Here is a 17,634-nt window from a genome sequence, read left to right on the forward strand (position 1 = left end):
AAAAGCAGCTATATACCATCACTAAATTAAAAATTACTTAGATCAGTCCTCTCAGTTCACAAAATGAATCAAATCTAAAGGTTCATTATTTAAAAATGAGATTATGTACTGATGACAAGTTTTGAAACATCTCTAAACACGAACACCCAGAAACAAATAAAAATGTCATAAATTAAACGAAGAAAGGAAAAAAAAATCAGTAAATTAAACTTTACTAGCTGTAATTAATAACTCAAAAACAAATTCAAAACGCCAAGATCTTTAATAGTACATAGGTTGACTCATTTTTAATTTGAGCTTAGCACTGCAATGCTTCAGCTTCATGGGAGTGTTCAGTTAATTTGTTGCGCTCCAATCAACAGGTGTGACTGATTGCTTGCAATTTTACAGCTCTGAGATTCAAGTTATTAAAAGCCAGCCTGTATTTCAAACAGAGGTAATGTGCATTAACAGAGAGAGTCAGGATCATACGTAATTATTTTGTGTCAGTAAAATATATGAAGTGTGGAAAAAAGAGCAATAAAACCAGATAATTTTCACCAGATCACATTAAGGAGGTAGGCAAAGTCATGTCTACTGCTAATTTTTAACATCCGGCTGATTGATCTATGAAGCATAAACCTCACGGACATGTCCCTCAAAGTTCTCCCAAGTTTTACAGGCTTTGCAAAGAAGACACCAAACATTTCAACTTCCTGAATGAATTTATAGCATCTCCTCTACTTTTTGTCACCATGTGTCATTGAAACAGGATAGAAAAGGTTAAAACCTTTATGTGTCCCAACCTCCTAAGGAAAGAAAAAATGAAAAATTAAATAGAAAAATCTCAGATCCTTTCCCTATCAGAACCTGAGCGCCTGTCCTGTTTAGACCTCAGGATCACTAAAAGTCAACAAACCACCAACATCTGTCATCTTGCATCTAATTTCGCCTGATAAGCAACACAATCAGAAGCCTTATAACACCCTCAGCTTTCTCAGATGTGAAAGAATCAATGCAGATATGCTGGTCTGACAACAACCATTTAAAACAAACTGCTAGAGCAATAACTAGCACTCTCTGGTTTTGAGACCCAATGGCTTAGACATCATCACTTCGTCAACCCTAGAGCACTGCAGAGTCTAAATGTTCTGGGGGACCTCTGATGCCCCTGTAAGACTGAATAAGATTTCATGCCCTTGAACAGGCTAAAACGACAACAGTGGTGGCTAAGTACATTCTAGGCAAGCAGCACTTCTCAGTTCCTCTCAGGAGAAATGCTCTTTTACAGTACGTACGAAACTCAAATATCACAAATTAAAAACTTGAATCATTTAAATCCCAAATACACTGACTCTCCCAAACTCAAATCTGTTCGAAATTTCAATAAGGAACATTCGGTTCGATTCCTGCTTACAAGAAGGATTGCTTACTTAGTCAGGCGAACTCACAAATTAGGCTCTTGTCCGTTTTAGCATTTTAAAAGTGCGCTGTACAAATCTGAATCAAAAGGAATGGCAAAAATGGTTACAGCATTTAAAACACAGCTTGACTAAATATTAACTTTTCTCCCCAGAGATCAACATTACCAGTGCGCAAAAGCTTTGTCACACAGCAGCTGTGCTCAAACTAAACAGCAGGGATTCTCAAATCTTTATTTCATTGAGTATTCTTTCAGGATACAAACAAATAAAACAGACATAAGAAGGCTTTTTGAGGGCTTTTTTTTTTGTGTGCACATTTTCTGTTCGCCAAGAATGTCATATCTAAAAGGTATGACAAATATAGTTGTGTTCTACAGTTCTAATGAAACATACAAAGGAGTCACTATACGCAGTCAATACAGGCAAAGTAAGAACTTTATTACATTATTTCCTTTAAAAAATAAATAAATTAAACCAAGGGAATGCGGGTGAGAAAAGGAGCAGACAGGAAAACAATTAGAATTTGGTAATTACCTTCCAAAGATTAAATATTAACAATATCTGGATCAACTTTTTTACCTAACCTGTTTCAAAACTTAAGAGCCTCATGAGGATGAAAAAGTTACTTGCAAAAAAACAACTCTGCACTTGGGAGCATTTATGACCCAACTCATCCAAAGTTACATTCATGCTCTGTTTGCGGAAGGGAAAACGACTGCATTTTTACACACTGCGGCAGCGAATAAAATGTCACTGCTTTCGGAGGGAAATGAAGTTGATTCATGGGATATGAACATTATGAAAAAACTGATGAATGCAAAAAAGGTCTGGGTGCTGTAAGGGAAAAAATAAATGCTTTATTTAATTCCTACTAACCATCATAGCTAATTTCATATCTTTAAATAATGTTTTGCATTGTATTCAAAATGGAAATCATTTCATTTTAAATCAGAGCATTTCATTTTGCATCTCTTCATCCAACTCTCATTGAGCTGCAAATAAGACTCAGTAGCTTTTGACTGAAGTTCAAAAGTTAGTGTTCACTGCAGATCAGCAGCCCATTAAAATGTTCCAAGTTAGCCAACACAATGCTAGGATATATAGTTAAGAGTGTAGATTTTAAATCCAAGAAAGTTCTTTTATGTTAAAACGGTATAACACTTGAATATAACTCCATTCAGAAAAGCTATTGCTGCTCTGGAATCAGTCCAGGAGTAGCAACTAAATGCAATCTAAGGCACAATGGTCTTAGGTTTAGTTCCTTCAGCTTATCAGCATATTTGGTAAACAGGTATTATTATTTCAACCCAAGAGCAGGAGGTACTTCCCTTCCCTAAGGCCTGTGAAAGTGTGGAATATCCATCAGGGGAAAAAAAAACATTATGCTATGTGACACTAAAAACAGCTGAACGAGATCCTTGAATCAAATAGCAAGTAACTCGCAACCGAATAAGTCGTGTTTCCTTCCGAAAATTCCCCTACAGCATGGCTTATTTAGATTTTTTTATCATGTTCCTCCTGTATACCATTTCCAGGTATAAATTGTTTGAAGATGCTTGAGCGAATCTCCATGTCAGCAGAAACTCACACAACAAAGACTGTATCCTGCACAAATTATTTTAACATACTTGTTTTATTTAATTAAGTGCTGTCATCGCTGATCCAAATAAACTTCATGCCTTAAGGAGTGGAGTCTAATAACATTTAATGGTGGAAAATAAAAAAATGTGCTGCAGATCAATAAAGCTTACCCTCCTCTTCTAACGTTATGAGACACTACTAAACTGCCTATTAAACTTCCAAGCCATTATTTTTACATACATCCACAGTCGGCTAGCTTGTGATGCTTAAGTCATGCATTTCTCTGCATTAAACACAGCCTGCAATAAAACCCTCGAAACAGTATGAAATGCCTTCCACTTTCGATTAACTGTACTTTACACTACATTAGAAGGAAATGCAAAAATGTTTCCTTTGACACTGTTAATATGTTTAATCTCCTTAAAAATAACAAGCCTACCTCCCAGGTTATAGCTTAGAAATGCATTGTATGAAAATTAAATTATACCAGATGTATTCAGAGTATGAAATACAAGTCATATAAAATGAAATTGTTCCACGCTCTCTCATTTTTCTGTGCATTTTTTACTTGAAACACTGACCAGGCATTCTAATGTGGACTGTAAAAATGTTACACATTCCTGAAATATATATTTTAGATGATATAAACAAAACACTTAAAGATAAGAATTAAGCAAATTAGTCAGTTGAAAAGCCTCAATTTAACTGCACTGCACTCAATTTAACGTGCCAGACGTTGACACCTACAGTACTGCAGTTAAAGTCATACATCCAAACATGTTTATGTTATGATTCAGTGTTTAAGCAATTTTTACTAGATTTGAAGGACAGTAATAAATTAAACACAGTTTAATTCTGCATTACTGAAGTGAAAAAAATCCAAGTTTAATTAAAAGATATGCACTTCACCAGAAAAAAATAAACAAACTCAGCAGTATTCATGCAAAATCTTTGAAGTGGTACAATTTTTCCACTCAATAAATTATAGAATTTAAAAGTGCAATTCAAAGCCATTATATTTTGCATTTTATCAGTCTCTTTCATACCGGGCTAATAACTAACCACCAAGAGCAATTAAAGACTCTGTATACTGCCAAACTACAGATCTCAAGTGGGCCAATTAAAGCTGACACCTCACTTTCACTAAGGTCCCTACATACATCCAGACTTCATACCTTACATACAATTAAGACATCTTGATTTTCTTTTTTTTAGAAATCAAAAGAATCTTTTATACATGGACAAGCATTCCCATCATCTTATGGAGACAATTAAAACCGTAAGGAAGGTATGTCTTAGGACAAGCAGTCTACCAACTCCACAAAGAGCAAACAAGGGTTTAGAAAATGCCATTTTGCAATATACAGTACAAGTATAAAACCTAAGAACCCTAGCAATGTTATACCTCCTATGAAAAATGTTTCCCATGAAAATATGCAAACATTTAGACAAATGACTTAAAAAGGAGCACGGTGCAAATAAAAAAAAAATCTTATTCTCACCATTGAATCAAGCTTACAAGTAAACACAGAGTTTGGGCTATATAACATAATATTCCTGCTGTTTTGTTCATGATTTTGCAAGGCTGATATGAGAAAACCGATTGTGACTTTGTAAATCATTAGAGAAGTGCATTATCCAAGATTCGGGTCTTCACAGTGCTTAAATCTGGAGGCTGAAGTTAACAGTAGATTAAAATGATCTGTTGGTTTAATTCTCCTGCAGCCTGTTATTTGCCAACTTGGGCAACACAAAAGGACTTCTGACAGAGTTAAGTAAAGAAACCAAGCAGAAAAGAGGAATAGCAATCAATATGGAATCCTGTCGAGAGCACTAAAACTCCCCTAATGATTATCATTTGAACACAAACCAAGAGCTGGTGCGAAGTACACTTTACTAGAGTATTTACCCCGCTGTGCACGGCCGCTGCAAGGGAGCTGTTCAGTGCTTTTTTGAAGGAAGCCATTAACGGTGGCAGAGCTATCCTGCGCATCTGTGGAAAGGTCTACGGCCATCGATCTACAAAGCCAGGACGCAGTAATGTCAGCCCAGCAGGTTCGAGCTCACAGCACTGCATCTTTACCACATGTATTTCAGGAAATCAACAGGTTTAGAAAGACAGGACCTTCTGAGCACATTAAAAATAAATCAATACCCATAAATGAATGAAAACGATCAATTAAAAATCTGCTGCGGGTTCTCACAAAAAAAAAAACATTATTGGCTGTCCTTTAAATTCCTACAATTTAGCTCTGCTTTATTAAACATAACCCTTCACGTTTGGATCTCAGACGTTTAGCACACACATTAACAGAGCGGGGCTTTCAAAGAACAATTCTTACATATGGCATCCATGTTTTCCTCAAAGGTTAGTTTGTAGTCGACAATAGTGCCAAGACGTTTGTAACTGCTGACAATGTCTGTCCTTGCTCCTCACTGACTGCTGGATTAGGAGCTGGAGGATGCTTACTATAATTCATGATCTCATTTTTGGTTTTTGAGACACTAAGTTGAGGGAGTTGTAACAAATCTGAAAAATTAAAAGACTATTCATCCAACTGGTAACTTTGATGATTCTCAAGAAAATTGAAGATTTAACGTAGGGCAACATGACCAAATCTATTAAATTTGCTGTAATCATGTTGTATCATCCAGGCCCAGTTTTGTGCAAAAATGAAGCAGAAATAACAAAGAAATGTTTTTTAAGACTTATTAGATATAAAGAACATAATTTAACTTCCCTCATTAAAAGCAGACTTTTCAACCACACTAACAATACGAGCGCTGTCCTTGCAAGCAGCCTGTGGAACACTGAAGCCAGTGATGTACTGTTTTCCCAAATCCTTGCACACGTTTTCTTGAAGGGCCCACTTCAAGAGCAAGAAACCACTTCACCCTCTGCACTGCGGCCTCTTGTTTCAAGACTGCTTAAAGTGTATTGTCTAGCTGGGCGAGAATGATTTTAATTCAACACATTGTTTCACACTGAAAACATACCACAAGGAAAACCATCAGCAAAATCTCATCCGACTGCTCTGTTCTGTGATTTACAAAACATCCATACCTGCTGGTGACAGAGTAGTTCTGCTGCTTCAAGGTGATCTCTCTCTGCTGAAACTGAATGATCTCTCCCGACAGGTCCTCAGGCCTCCTGAAAAAGATAAATACGCACACAATAAAGTCAGGTAGGCCAGGACACACAAAATAAAGCAGAAAAGCAGGCATTAACATATCGTATTTTTTTGTCTGATGTATTTCATGGCTGTGAAGCACAAAGGTGTGCAACAAAGCTTAATAATAATAATAATAAAGCTTGTGTACAGTCTGACAAGGTGCAGCAGAAGTTGCTGAAAAACTCTCAAGAAGTTCAAAACTATAACTAAAAGATTTGTTCAAACTATCCTTGGCAAATCAAGTTTGTGAAAATCTATTTAAAAACTAGTCCTTAAAAAATGTTACAAACGCTCCCTTGGCATGTACTGAGAAAAGGAGACCTATAATCTTACTGCTAGTTATAGAAAAGAAACAACCACACTAGTTATCCTCAAGTGAATTCCTCATTAACCAATAAGGACAGAAATCAAAGATTCCTTATGAACCGAAACTACAGCTGTCTTTTGAGACAAGGGAGTTTCTTCCACCCAGATGTGCACACCCATTCTAACATCCTAGAATTAATGATATTCTTGTGACATCCGAGTTTTAGAAAAATTCTCTTAAAAATAATGGGCCCCTTTTCAAAAAGACAACATGGATAAACCTCAAAACAAAAACGATATGTGCTCTCAGGATTCCCAGGAGTTTCTACTGAACAGCATCCTTCTTGTCCAAAAACATCTTAGTTTAAGGTATTTTTTTAGTGCACTCAGAAGCACACTGCATTTCCATCATTTCTCTTAAAACACAAAAAGCTTTTCCAGCGCATAACTGTTCTTATATATTAGCTGAGCAGTCTATAGAGTAGCATACGGAAAAACAAACCAAAATAGCATCTTTAAAAAGTATATATATATTTAGATGTATTACACATATTTATATTTTTAAATATTCAGTTACTGAATCTAAGGGTTCACACACCTACTCACAGAAGGATATTTAAAGTTGGATCATTTTATAAATGAAATAAAACAAATATTTGTTATGTCTTCGTAATGTGCATTTAATAAGGCTATCGTCATCTGTTATTAAAGCTTTCATGAAAATCTACTAGGTCCACAATGTGATATACATACTAACCTACGAGTTTACAAACTTTTGTTTGGCACTGTAAAAACACACCACATAAAAACATAAGAACAAAAACCATTTGTGATATTAATGCAACATTTTGTTTCAAACCCTTCACTTACAGGATGAATTTCAGAAAAAAGTGGAGATAATATAAAATGAAAGCTGATTTAACGTGGAAAGCCCATACAGTTGAAAACTTTCTAGGACAATGCTACCAAATAATGCATTAAGAAAAAATAATTTTGATCATCTAGATCAATGTGCCAGATAAATGTACAGTACCTCTGCATAGGAAACTGTTCCAGAAAACAATAAAATTAATTTCTGAATTCAAAGGTATATCATACACTTATGGGTAAGAGAGCAGAATGTCTCTGATGGGCTAAAAGTGCAGAATCTCTCCTAGCCAGACGAAGCATTCAGGATAGAAAATAATAATTAAAGATGAAACGTGTCTGAAAGAAAAGCTTACCATATAGCCGAAGTGAACTTTTGTATTCTGTATTTTCAAACTTTTTTGTATACTAACACTGTATATTTAATTCCTTTTTTTACTTCAAACTCAATTAAATTGATTTATATTTTCATTTTATTGACACGTGGAAATTAAAAATATGCATCTTCACGTTTTTATTGTTTTGATGTCAGATTCTCGAACACAAAGCAAATTTGCAAAGGCAATGAAGTATCGAAAAAAAACCTCCACAATTTAAAAAAAAAATCAACTTGGATGTGATTCTGGCATCAATTAGCAACTAAACGAGCTCGACAAGCGACTTGGAAGAATCATCTGTCATGATTAAAAATGTTAGCTATGATTTCAAGTACTCCGGATACACAGATTTCTAACTGCGAAGATTTCAAGATTCTACAGAAAAATTCTATAAGTATTCAGGTGTCTATCAGCACATATGTAAATGAGATTTTGAAGTGAAAAAAATACTAACTGGGTAGAAGATCTGCATCCTCTGTTGTGTCAGTATAAATCAGGTGTTCTTTGAGAATCGTAACATTCAGAAACTAACATCACATTTGTGATTCATTACACCATTAGTTTTTCCCCCATTACAACACTAACTTCACCACAAATAACCAAGCCTGTTATTTCACAGTACTCATATTCTGAAACAAGGCATTCTGATATTATGCTTTTTCCACTATGTCAGTCTAGTTTCAAGCATTGGTCCTGGACCAATGAGCACCCAGTGAGCAATGTTCAAACAGAATGCTACCACCCTCTTCATAAAAAACTAACCCAAACAGTAAGTACTCAGAATTAACACACTTGGTCACATGAACTGCAATCATTTACACTCCATATAAAGGATACAGTTAATAAAGCCATTCAAAAGAGTAACATAGTAAATCCTAACAACATCAATACAGTTACATCTAAAAAAAAACAGAATGGGGAAAAAGGACCAATTTACAAAAGACATTGGAAAGGTCAGTGGCCTGAATAAAATTACACTTCTCAGTCAAGTTTTGTTGTAATATTTCTAGGTTTTAACTTAACCTGAAGTTTTCTTAAGTTTTTTTTAAATGATGAATGCATAAAAAAAATCAAGTAAAAAATGAGGTTGTTTCAAGAACCTCAAGAATCCAAGAACAGTCTCAAGACACTTGTGAAGTACTGGCACAAATGCACTTTTTGACCCTCTTTGAGGAGAACACTGAAATATAGTCACTCCACTGCATTTTCCACAGGCAGCTCGCTTGCCAAGCACCTAGCTATCGAGGGAGTCCAAACAGAAGCAGTGCAAGTGATCTAGTCTACAGCAGTTCAAGCCTCTAGAAACTATGTACCAATTTCACAGAAAAAAAAAAGATTTTCTTTAGCCTACTAGACTTCACTGTGAGGCATTTTACAGGAGGTCAAGGGCTTCAGAGGGGATGACAGCACATCTGATCAGTCTTGTTTGATAGATGAGACCTCACTCTATTAAATCTAACTCTGCTATCCTTTGCTTCTGTATCGTTTCTGCTTAGCAGAGAGAGAGACTGTAAATCTCTCAATCAAAATGCTTTGGCCGGGAACCTAAAGGGCTAAAATTAAAGACTGCAAAAATAATAGCATTTGTATGGGGGTGTGGTTTTCCACACCATGACAGAAACTAATTGAAGAAATAGGCTAGCAGAAAAAACGAACATTCTCGACTTCCAGTGCTGTACACAGCCATCCCAAATACCTCAAGGATAAAACGGATACCTGTCTCTGGCCAGCTCTCTGCTCATGCAGCCCACTGTGAAGGACACCCAGCACTTCAAATGAGCGAAATGTTTAAGAAACATATTAGACAGTATGTACATTCCATACACAAAAATATAAATTCACACAAACATATCGGTCTACCACACAATATTATAACAAACATTAAACAAACAACTTGAGTATAGATTAAGAAGCAGATTTAAGACAGTGATAGGACTTGTAAACATTTTAAAAGTTGCCAATAGATTTTGTATGATACTTCCATCTTAACAACAGGAGTATTGATCTGTATAAGCTTACAGTAAAAGGATCACCTGATAAACTGGATGCGCAATACAGTAAAACGACTGCCTACCAGAAGTCCAGATTGCAGGCTGTCCCTTTTCTTTACAATTTGCAGAGTAGAAGTCTATTTTTTTCTGAAAAGCAATACCTGAAAGATAGCTCACTCCACAGATGTTGTCTGTCAACTTGGCAAACAACAATCAATTCATTACGCAAACCATGTTAATGAAGCTGACCTCAGCCTCATTCAGTCTGTTCATGAAACTCAATGCCTGAGGACGGAAAATAATTATACCAGGGGAAAAAAAGATCCAGCTGTACTAGGTCTTGTTCATATCTCATGCTTCAGACTCCTTCTGTATAAGCATTCCATAATATTTTCAACAAGGATGACTCTCTTTTCAACAAAAAAGCATTTTCCTTCCTAGATTATATTAGTCTCCCTTAAAAAATCTTTTATATTGGTCTCGCCCAAGAAGAGATAAGCAACAAAACACTACACCAACGGAAAAGTCAAGATAAGCTTTTCAGGAGAATATACCATTTGAGAGAAAAGAGCATTAATTAACTTGTTCTTATTGTAAAACAGACAGCACATTTAATTTAATCTTCTCGGTGGGGACCGACTGTCATATTGGACTGAGTCTCACACACTTAGTGTGGGATACAAACCTACACAATACTGCAACAACAACTTCGATGGTCTAAAAGAGTGGCTCTAAGAGAGATAATACAACTTTGGTAAGTTTTCTTATATGCATATACACCTACACTATACATAACTTTCTTTTCACACAAATTGGTAAATAATAACTTTTCAGCTTAGAGGAAGAATGTGCTCTTTAAGGAGGCCCTATATGCTTTGGCTGTACCAGCAAACATTTGCCTTCCCATCTCATGCCCTCTTCAGCACAGAGCCATGTGTTGCAGGTACAGGTTAACATTGCTAACCTCTGCAAGTTGCAGGCCGGATTCCTTAACGAAAACCACCAATTTTCTCCTGCTCTTCAGTGAGCGGAATGACCTCCAAATAAACAGCTGCATGCTGGGCTCAGACAGAGACCAATCAAGTAGGTGATCATTCTATCATTCACTTTCACTTCTGGTAACTTTGAAAACTCCTCGAAGACTTACCCTAAACTAAGAGTGGCTGTGATGCCTTTCAGTTGAAACAAGCTTCTCAAGATGGGCATTTCACCTCTGCTGATATTTACAGAGCCCCCCCCCCTCACAGGTCACAAGTCATTTCCCCTGTCTGACAGGTGCTGGGTTTAATAAAGCAAGAGATCTCTCAGAATTAGCTCCTGTGCCATCTGTCTGTGGCCTTCCATTCCATCATGGCACAACATCTCATTCATCTGCCCGCAAGGCTCCTTCCAGCCTAATAACCCCAGGAAACATATTACACGCCTGTCCCCGGACACATGTAAATAAAAGGAAGAAATCTCGAGTTCCCCCGGCCGCACCTCAGCCGCCTCTCTCTCCCTGCACTGAAAGGATTAAGAGGACTTCAAAGAGGCTGGGGCTCCAATTAAAGCAAAAACAAGCTCTTGGAGCAGCAAAACACCCTCCTGATTAGAGGAAAAGAAACAGGATTTATCAACCACACATCCAAATGAGAAGAATATAACTGAGAATATATTATAAAGACGGTTTTGTTCTGTTGTTTTTTTCTGGTAATATCTGTGGTTTACAAAGACGAACAGCAGTCGAAGATCCAATAACCAGGCAGTCCCTGTTTTCTTTTACACCACACTGCGATTGAAGTTTGAAGTGAACACAGAGTACAAAATTACTCCACTACAATCATTCTGGAAAGCAGATCCTTCTGAAACCTGTGAGCCATTTACATACCGATTAAACTTTCATCTGAACTTCACTGCAGCCCTGCCGGAAGTGCTTCAGTTTGAGTTTCTGAATCTTGCTTATCAGGTACATGTTTTCCAATGAATAATGCATAATTAGAGCTCTTCCCTTTTCATCATTTTTTTGAATTATTTTTATCACAGTTTTTTTTTTTTTGAAGATTTCAAAGCTTAAATACACTGGAACATCTTCCTCAGATAGGAGACAGCTTGTCAGATATATTTTGAGAATATGGAATTTGCATTCAAAGGTTTCTCATGCAAATGCCAGTACTTCATTTTTCACTGATATCACTGCAATAACATAAGGAAAAGTCTGTACTATTGAGCACTGTATATATTCTTTGGAACAAGTTTGAGCTCTACAAAAATGCCAACTAAGGAGTAATATGAATTCTGAACTCTAATTATAATTTCTTTAGAGTACCCTTCACAGAAATTAAATATTATGTATTAAGTACTGATTTATTATGTGCACTTATTCAGTTGTCTGTGTAAGTATCCACACTCAGGCCTTATGAAGTTAACAGAAAAAAAATTACAACTTGAAGAGTCAGTAATATAATTGCAGTTATAGTAATAATGATGCTCTATGACAGTTTACAGTAAAGAGGAGGCTAGTGAGCCCATTATCTGGATGTAAATATCTTAACTACTTAATGGACATTTAAACCCATCATGGCTACCTGCAACTCATCACCCCCACGACTGTCTTCCTCTAGTCTGTCCTACTGCAGCACAAAAGGACTGTGCTTGTCCACTTACAATGAGAAGTCCTGCACGATTATGGATAACAAGGTATTTCACCGTGTCCCTTTCTGAAGGGCTTTAAGCATCCAGATATTTTAGGGAGAGAATATGCACTAAAAAGATGAAGAATGGCAGGTCTAATTTGATATGACAGGAGCTTCATGAAGAGAGTCCACTCCCCAGTTAATTCGCTAATCAGATTCGGCTTCACTCACCTTAAATCTACTGCAAGGATTATACAAATACATAACTAAGCATCTGGTGTTTGAAGTTGCTGCACTTGCCTTATGGGAAAAGACCTTCTATGCACGGTTCACATCTAACGCTTTTAAATTGGCGTAGAGTGAATAGAATAACCTCTTTCTGACAGTGGAATTTAAAGTCATAAAATTTTAAATTGAGCCATTTTTAAGGATTTGTTTACTTAGACATAAAGCGGTGCATGTTTCAAGCACATCACTGTCAATCACCCATTTCAAATGTCAAAGTTGATGAATTGAACTTTCACGACTTCAAAACCGTGTCTCTCATTGTGCTCCCAATGGGCAAAACAGAAACAGGCCTGAATTATAAACTGAGGGCCCTGAGCAACTGCTTTCTGTCAGAGCCAGCAGATGTCATTACAAGACATATCATTGGGAACAGACAGCACTGGACATTCAAACAAGAAGAGATTACGAACCACCCCAAAGAAATGATCAAGGTGTGTATTAAGGAAAGACCGCTTAAAACGCACTTTTAGGAGAAAGTGTCTACTGTGATAATTAAGTATTTTAGTGTAGAATGACCTACACTATGTACATCTCCAAATTGCTACAGGAATCAAAATGGGAAGAACATTCAGATAATTAAAAATGCTTAAAAAAAGAAGAACATACAGATAACTAAAATCCTTCAGAGTCAAAAAAAGATTAAAACAAGAAGACGTATTTGAAACGCTGACTAATATCTCAATGTTTGAGGCATGATTTTACTTTTATTATTGTGCTTTAAATAATTTAGGAATGGGTCAGTATCTGGTCATGCTCACTGGTATTTTGAACTAATGCCTGATAACTAATAACTGATGTGACAACCCTGGGGACAGCAGCGCTTAAGGCAATAAGCACTAATTCCACAAATGACACCACGGAGAGCTATTGCTCCCAATTGGGTCACTTAAAAAAAAACATCCCAGTTCTCTGCTGAAATGAGAAAGAAACTAGCATCTTGATACAGGACATTCTCAAACAACAGATTAAGCATTTCAAAGAAAAACAAGCAAACAAATGCAAATCACTCATCACAAAAGAAAAGACCTTTAAAGAATAATGCAATACGATGGGGTGGGGGAATGTCTCCTATCTTTGCAGACCCTTAAGTGACCATAAATAATTTCGAATGGAACAAATATGACTGATCCAGACCTAAACCTTCAGCCCTTTTTCTAATTTAGCAAGGTGTGCAAGAGGAATCCCTCAGGAAGAGCACGTATGACTGAGTCTCGGAAGAAGGCCAGGGGCAGAGGGCCAGGAAAACAGACTGCCCTTTTCGGCAATGCTCGACAGGAAGGAAGGGTTGCCATAAGAAGTAGAAAGGTGATGGTGGCTAATCTGTGTGGTTTACTATACATTTGCTCAGTATAATAAATAAATCAAGGCTCCAACTGGTGTCATAAAAAACCTGACCTCTAAATACTGAAACCAGTGGTGTGCTGTGCACACAATTGGACCACAACCGTTGCAAACTTATCTGTCATAATTGAGCTAACATGCTAGAAGATATTCAGATCCCACCACAGGACAATGGATTTTGTGTGTGCTTCTCTTGACTCTTACTTCAACAACTCAATAGAGATCTGTACAAGACAATTACAATACGCATATCAAAGTGTGAGATATTCACTGCTACAATCACAACAAACACGTTCTGATTTCTCAACAATAAACATGTTTTTGGCGACTTAAAAAAAACAGCGTAATCTTACAGTACTTTTTTGCCATCCAATATCAAAGGTGTAATGCTGTCCGCAAACCAGATGAATTAAATTTTCACCTTGCATAGCATGCTAGCATAAACAGATTACTTTACCAATACATCTAATGACCGATAAAATGAAAACAAGACATAACATGATCACCGAGATTGCTTTTCCACGCTTGAATATTAGAAACCAGATAAGTACATGTTTAAGTACAGAAATCCCTGGACACTTTTACAACACAATTCGAGAAACTCCTGATGAGGTGTCCAATAATTTGCAAGGCCATGGTAAGCTATATGATTTTTTCATCCTTGCAACATCACAGCTGAATTGGTGTAAATTCTGCTACAGACGAAGGCCAGAAACCCATTGAGCTGCATCAATTCACTTGGCATCATTTTTCCACAGTCCCAGACATACTGGAGCATCACGGAGCTCTGTATCTAGGAGTTTTCTCCTAGAGAGATGCTTAAAGCAGACAGACACCCCATCCTTTGACCAACTTTTTTTCTCGCCAACTTCCACAAATAAGGCGTAAGAGTGCTCCTTTCCTTGAAGTGCACAATAGTTCAGTCTTCTTTTTCTTCTCTGTTGCAAGCTACCGTAGAATTACATACTCCTTCTTCCTCAGTTGAAATCACAGTTCAAAGTTATGCATAAAACACAGCAATATTTTTCATTTGTTACATAGCACCTACAAAAGATTTTTTGTTTTCTTTCCACTAGAAGGAATGACGTGTTCTTCTCATGAAATGGAGCAAGTGCTTGGGTTTGGACGTGTTGATATAACACTCTACCATGTACCCAAACAAGAACACACTTGCTCTTTCCAGGAATTAGACTAACTCCCACACTAGAACATTTCAGTGCGACGTTAACCGACCCCAGTCACCATGCATTAATGCTACAGTGAAACAACAATCTATGCAAAATTGAAATTGTGATTCTCTTTGTTATACCTGTTTATCTGCCTGAATAAAGTGTTTTTTATTATTTCCTTCCTAATTGTAACACCTTACGATGACATTTTTTCAGTTAAAACTCTCTCCTCCAGACAGTCCATTTCAAAACTGGTATTAATGTTTGTCAAGGATGGTTGCTTTACAGTAAGGACCTCAACTATCCCATAAGACAGAGCCAACAAACCATTTGAACAGTCCACAATATCATTAGAAATAGTTTTTTATTCATTTAATTTTATTCACTCATTTGTATTCACTCATTTCTTCATCCTTCACTACATACTATACATATAGGAATACAATTTCACATCTATTACTTCGAACAGCTGGAAATCCTCTTTGGTAAAACCAATCAACAAGCGTGCACAGAGTACGCCTTTACATAAGCATTAATTTCAGTGAGCTATTTGAATATAACATAAATATACAGTACCTAACACATTTACTGCTTCCATTGGAGGCACACTGAAACAATTCGTAACGAAACTGTAAATGTATAATAGCCATATAAACAAGAGGAAGCTGGAGGAACTGGGCATCTTGCAGAGTCTATGTATCATTCTCAAGGTGCATTATGAATAGTTACTATGAGCCGCTTGAATTGAGATTTGAGATTAATCACGAGTAAAGCATTCATCGATTCTATTTTAAGCATTCAAGGTTCTAAGCAACAAATAACTTCTGCCATTTCCATTTAAAATCAAATCAAAGGTCAATTCATGAAAGCTCACGGTAAAAAATGCTTTCTGATAAACCCAGTGAGTAAGGATATAATATAAAAAGGACTAGATCAAAACATAGGGCTAATTAAAAAAATGAAGCCTTTAAATGTAAAAGAGTGAAAATCACACAGTGTGAAATTTACCCAAGACAGAACTTACATCCAGGTAATCATTTCTTTTTTTTTTTTACTAGGCATAAATCCTTTAAATATCTGTCAATTTAGAGAACAGAGCACATCACTCTGCATTAAGCCCTATTCAAACGAAAGCCTGACTAAACTACTAGAAAAGCTTTATGATCTCAAGCTTTCAGGCATTTACCACAAGGGCCTAAGATTAACCTGCTCTCTTCAGAGTTCACTGAATGAGTTAATGATAATCCATCACTTAAGACAAATCATAGCTAGTGAAAAAATCTAATAACTCAATCAACACTGAGCAACCTTACGACATCATCAAATTATCTTACTGGAGAACATAAAATATGTTCCTAAATATGTCACTGCTCAACTTCAATGGCAATAAACCAAAATAGCTTCCTCTCATTCACTATTCAGATACCCAAGACCAACTCTGCAAGAAAGTTTGTCAGATCAGAGACATATTAAATTACATATGCTTTCAACAACCAGCATTAATAAACAACACAGCTATCCTAATAAAGGATGATGAAAAAGATGTTACATCCTAGAGACCTATTCATGAAGCTCAGTAAATTAATATGGGGTTGTTGTTTTTTGCCCTACAATCAACATAAAAGGAAGCAGCAAGAAAATTACATGACTTCATCTAAATATTTATCAGCAGTTTAGTGTACTGGGAATCATATTAAAAAGTGATGGAAATATCAAAGACTTGGATGCTGATCAAGTCACAATAAGAAAAAAAAAACAGGTCAATTCCACTCAAACCAATTTTCTCAATATCTTGTTTTGAAGAAGGAAGCAATCAAAGACCTCTGACAATAAGAGTTTCTAACTTGGTAATAATCCAAGAATGAAGAAAAGTATTTCATTTGTTCTTTTTGTAAAAAAAAAATACATGGGCAGAAAAAACATATACTGTACAAACTTTCATGTAATTTACATAATTTTGAGAATTATATAGAATCACTCTTAAAATAGACCAAAACCCAAAGAAAACTGAGTAAGTGGATTTCATTAATAAATTTATTTGATTTTTTTCCAATGGTTACATAAATGTATGCAAATCCACCCATAATTAGGTTTTAAAATTCCATTTCATGGGATAATCAGACTTCAAAAAACACAATTTTAGTTTTTAATCAGATTTTAACAAGGATATTAATGCAGCCGTGTGTTGAAGGGCATATTTAACACAAAGCATATTCAGGCTAAGCCTTAGGAGATAATTAATTAAATAAAACTAAACCGATGAAACCTTGTATTCAAAGAAGCACTCCCAACACAACCAGATACAGTAAAAACAATAGTACTTTCTTATTAAACATGTGTACCAATTTTATCAACACTAAGACTACTGAAATGAAGGGGGAAAAAAACTCACAGATCTAAGTTCATATTTCACAGCTCGAGCATGGGAAAACAAAAACATTAAGGAGGCTATAAACTACAGATAAATCTTGCAATCTTAATGAACTAATATTCTCCACTTCCATTAAAAGCGTTTATCCCTTTAAA

At 36.1% G+C, this 17,634-nt stretch overlaps 1 protein-coding gene across 2 annotated transcripts in view; it reads right to left on the reverse strand.

Moving 5' to 3' along the window:
* Window positions 1–17,634, reverse strand: part of mad1l1 (mitotic arrest deficient 1 like 1) — a 279,399-nt gene that overhangs the window by 246,031 nt on the left and 15,734 nt on the right. For both annotated transcript variants that reach the window (XM_006636986.3, XM_015359763.2), the window contains exon 10: window positions 6,049–6,135. In XM_006636986.3, the coding sequence (XP_006637049.1) occupies window positions 6,049–6,135 (87 nt within the window). The remainder of the gene's footprint in view (window positions 1–6,048; window positions 6,136–17,634) is intronic.

Source organism: Lepisosteus oculatus, chromosome 19 (genome assembly GCF_040954835.1).
Source record: "Lepisosteus oculatus isolate fLepOcu1 chromosome 19, fLepOcu1.hap2, whole genome shotgun sequence".
NCBI lineage: Eukaryota > Metazoa > Chordata > Actinopteri > Semionotiformes > Lepisosteidae > Lepisosteus > Lepisosteus oculatus.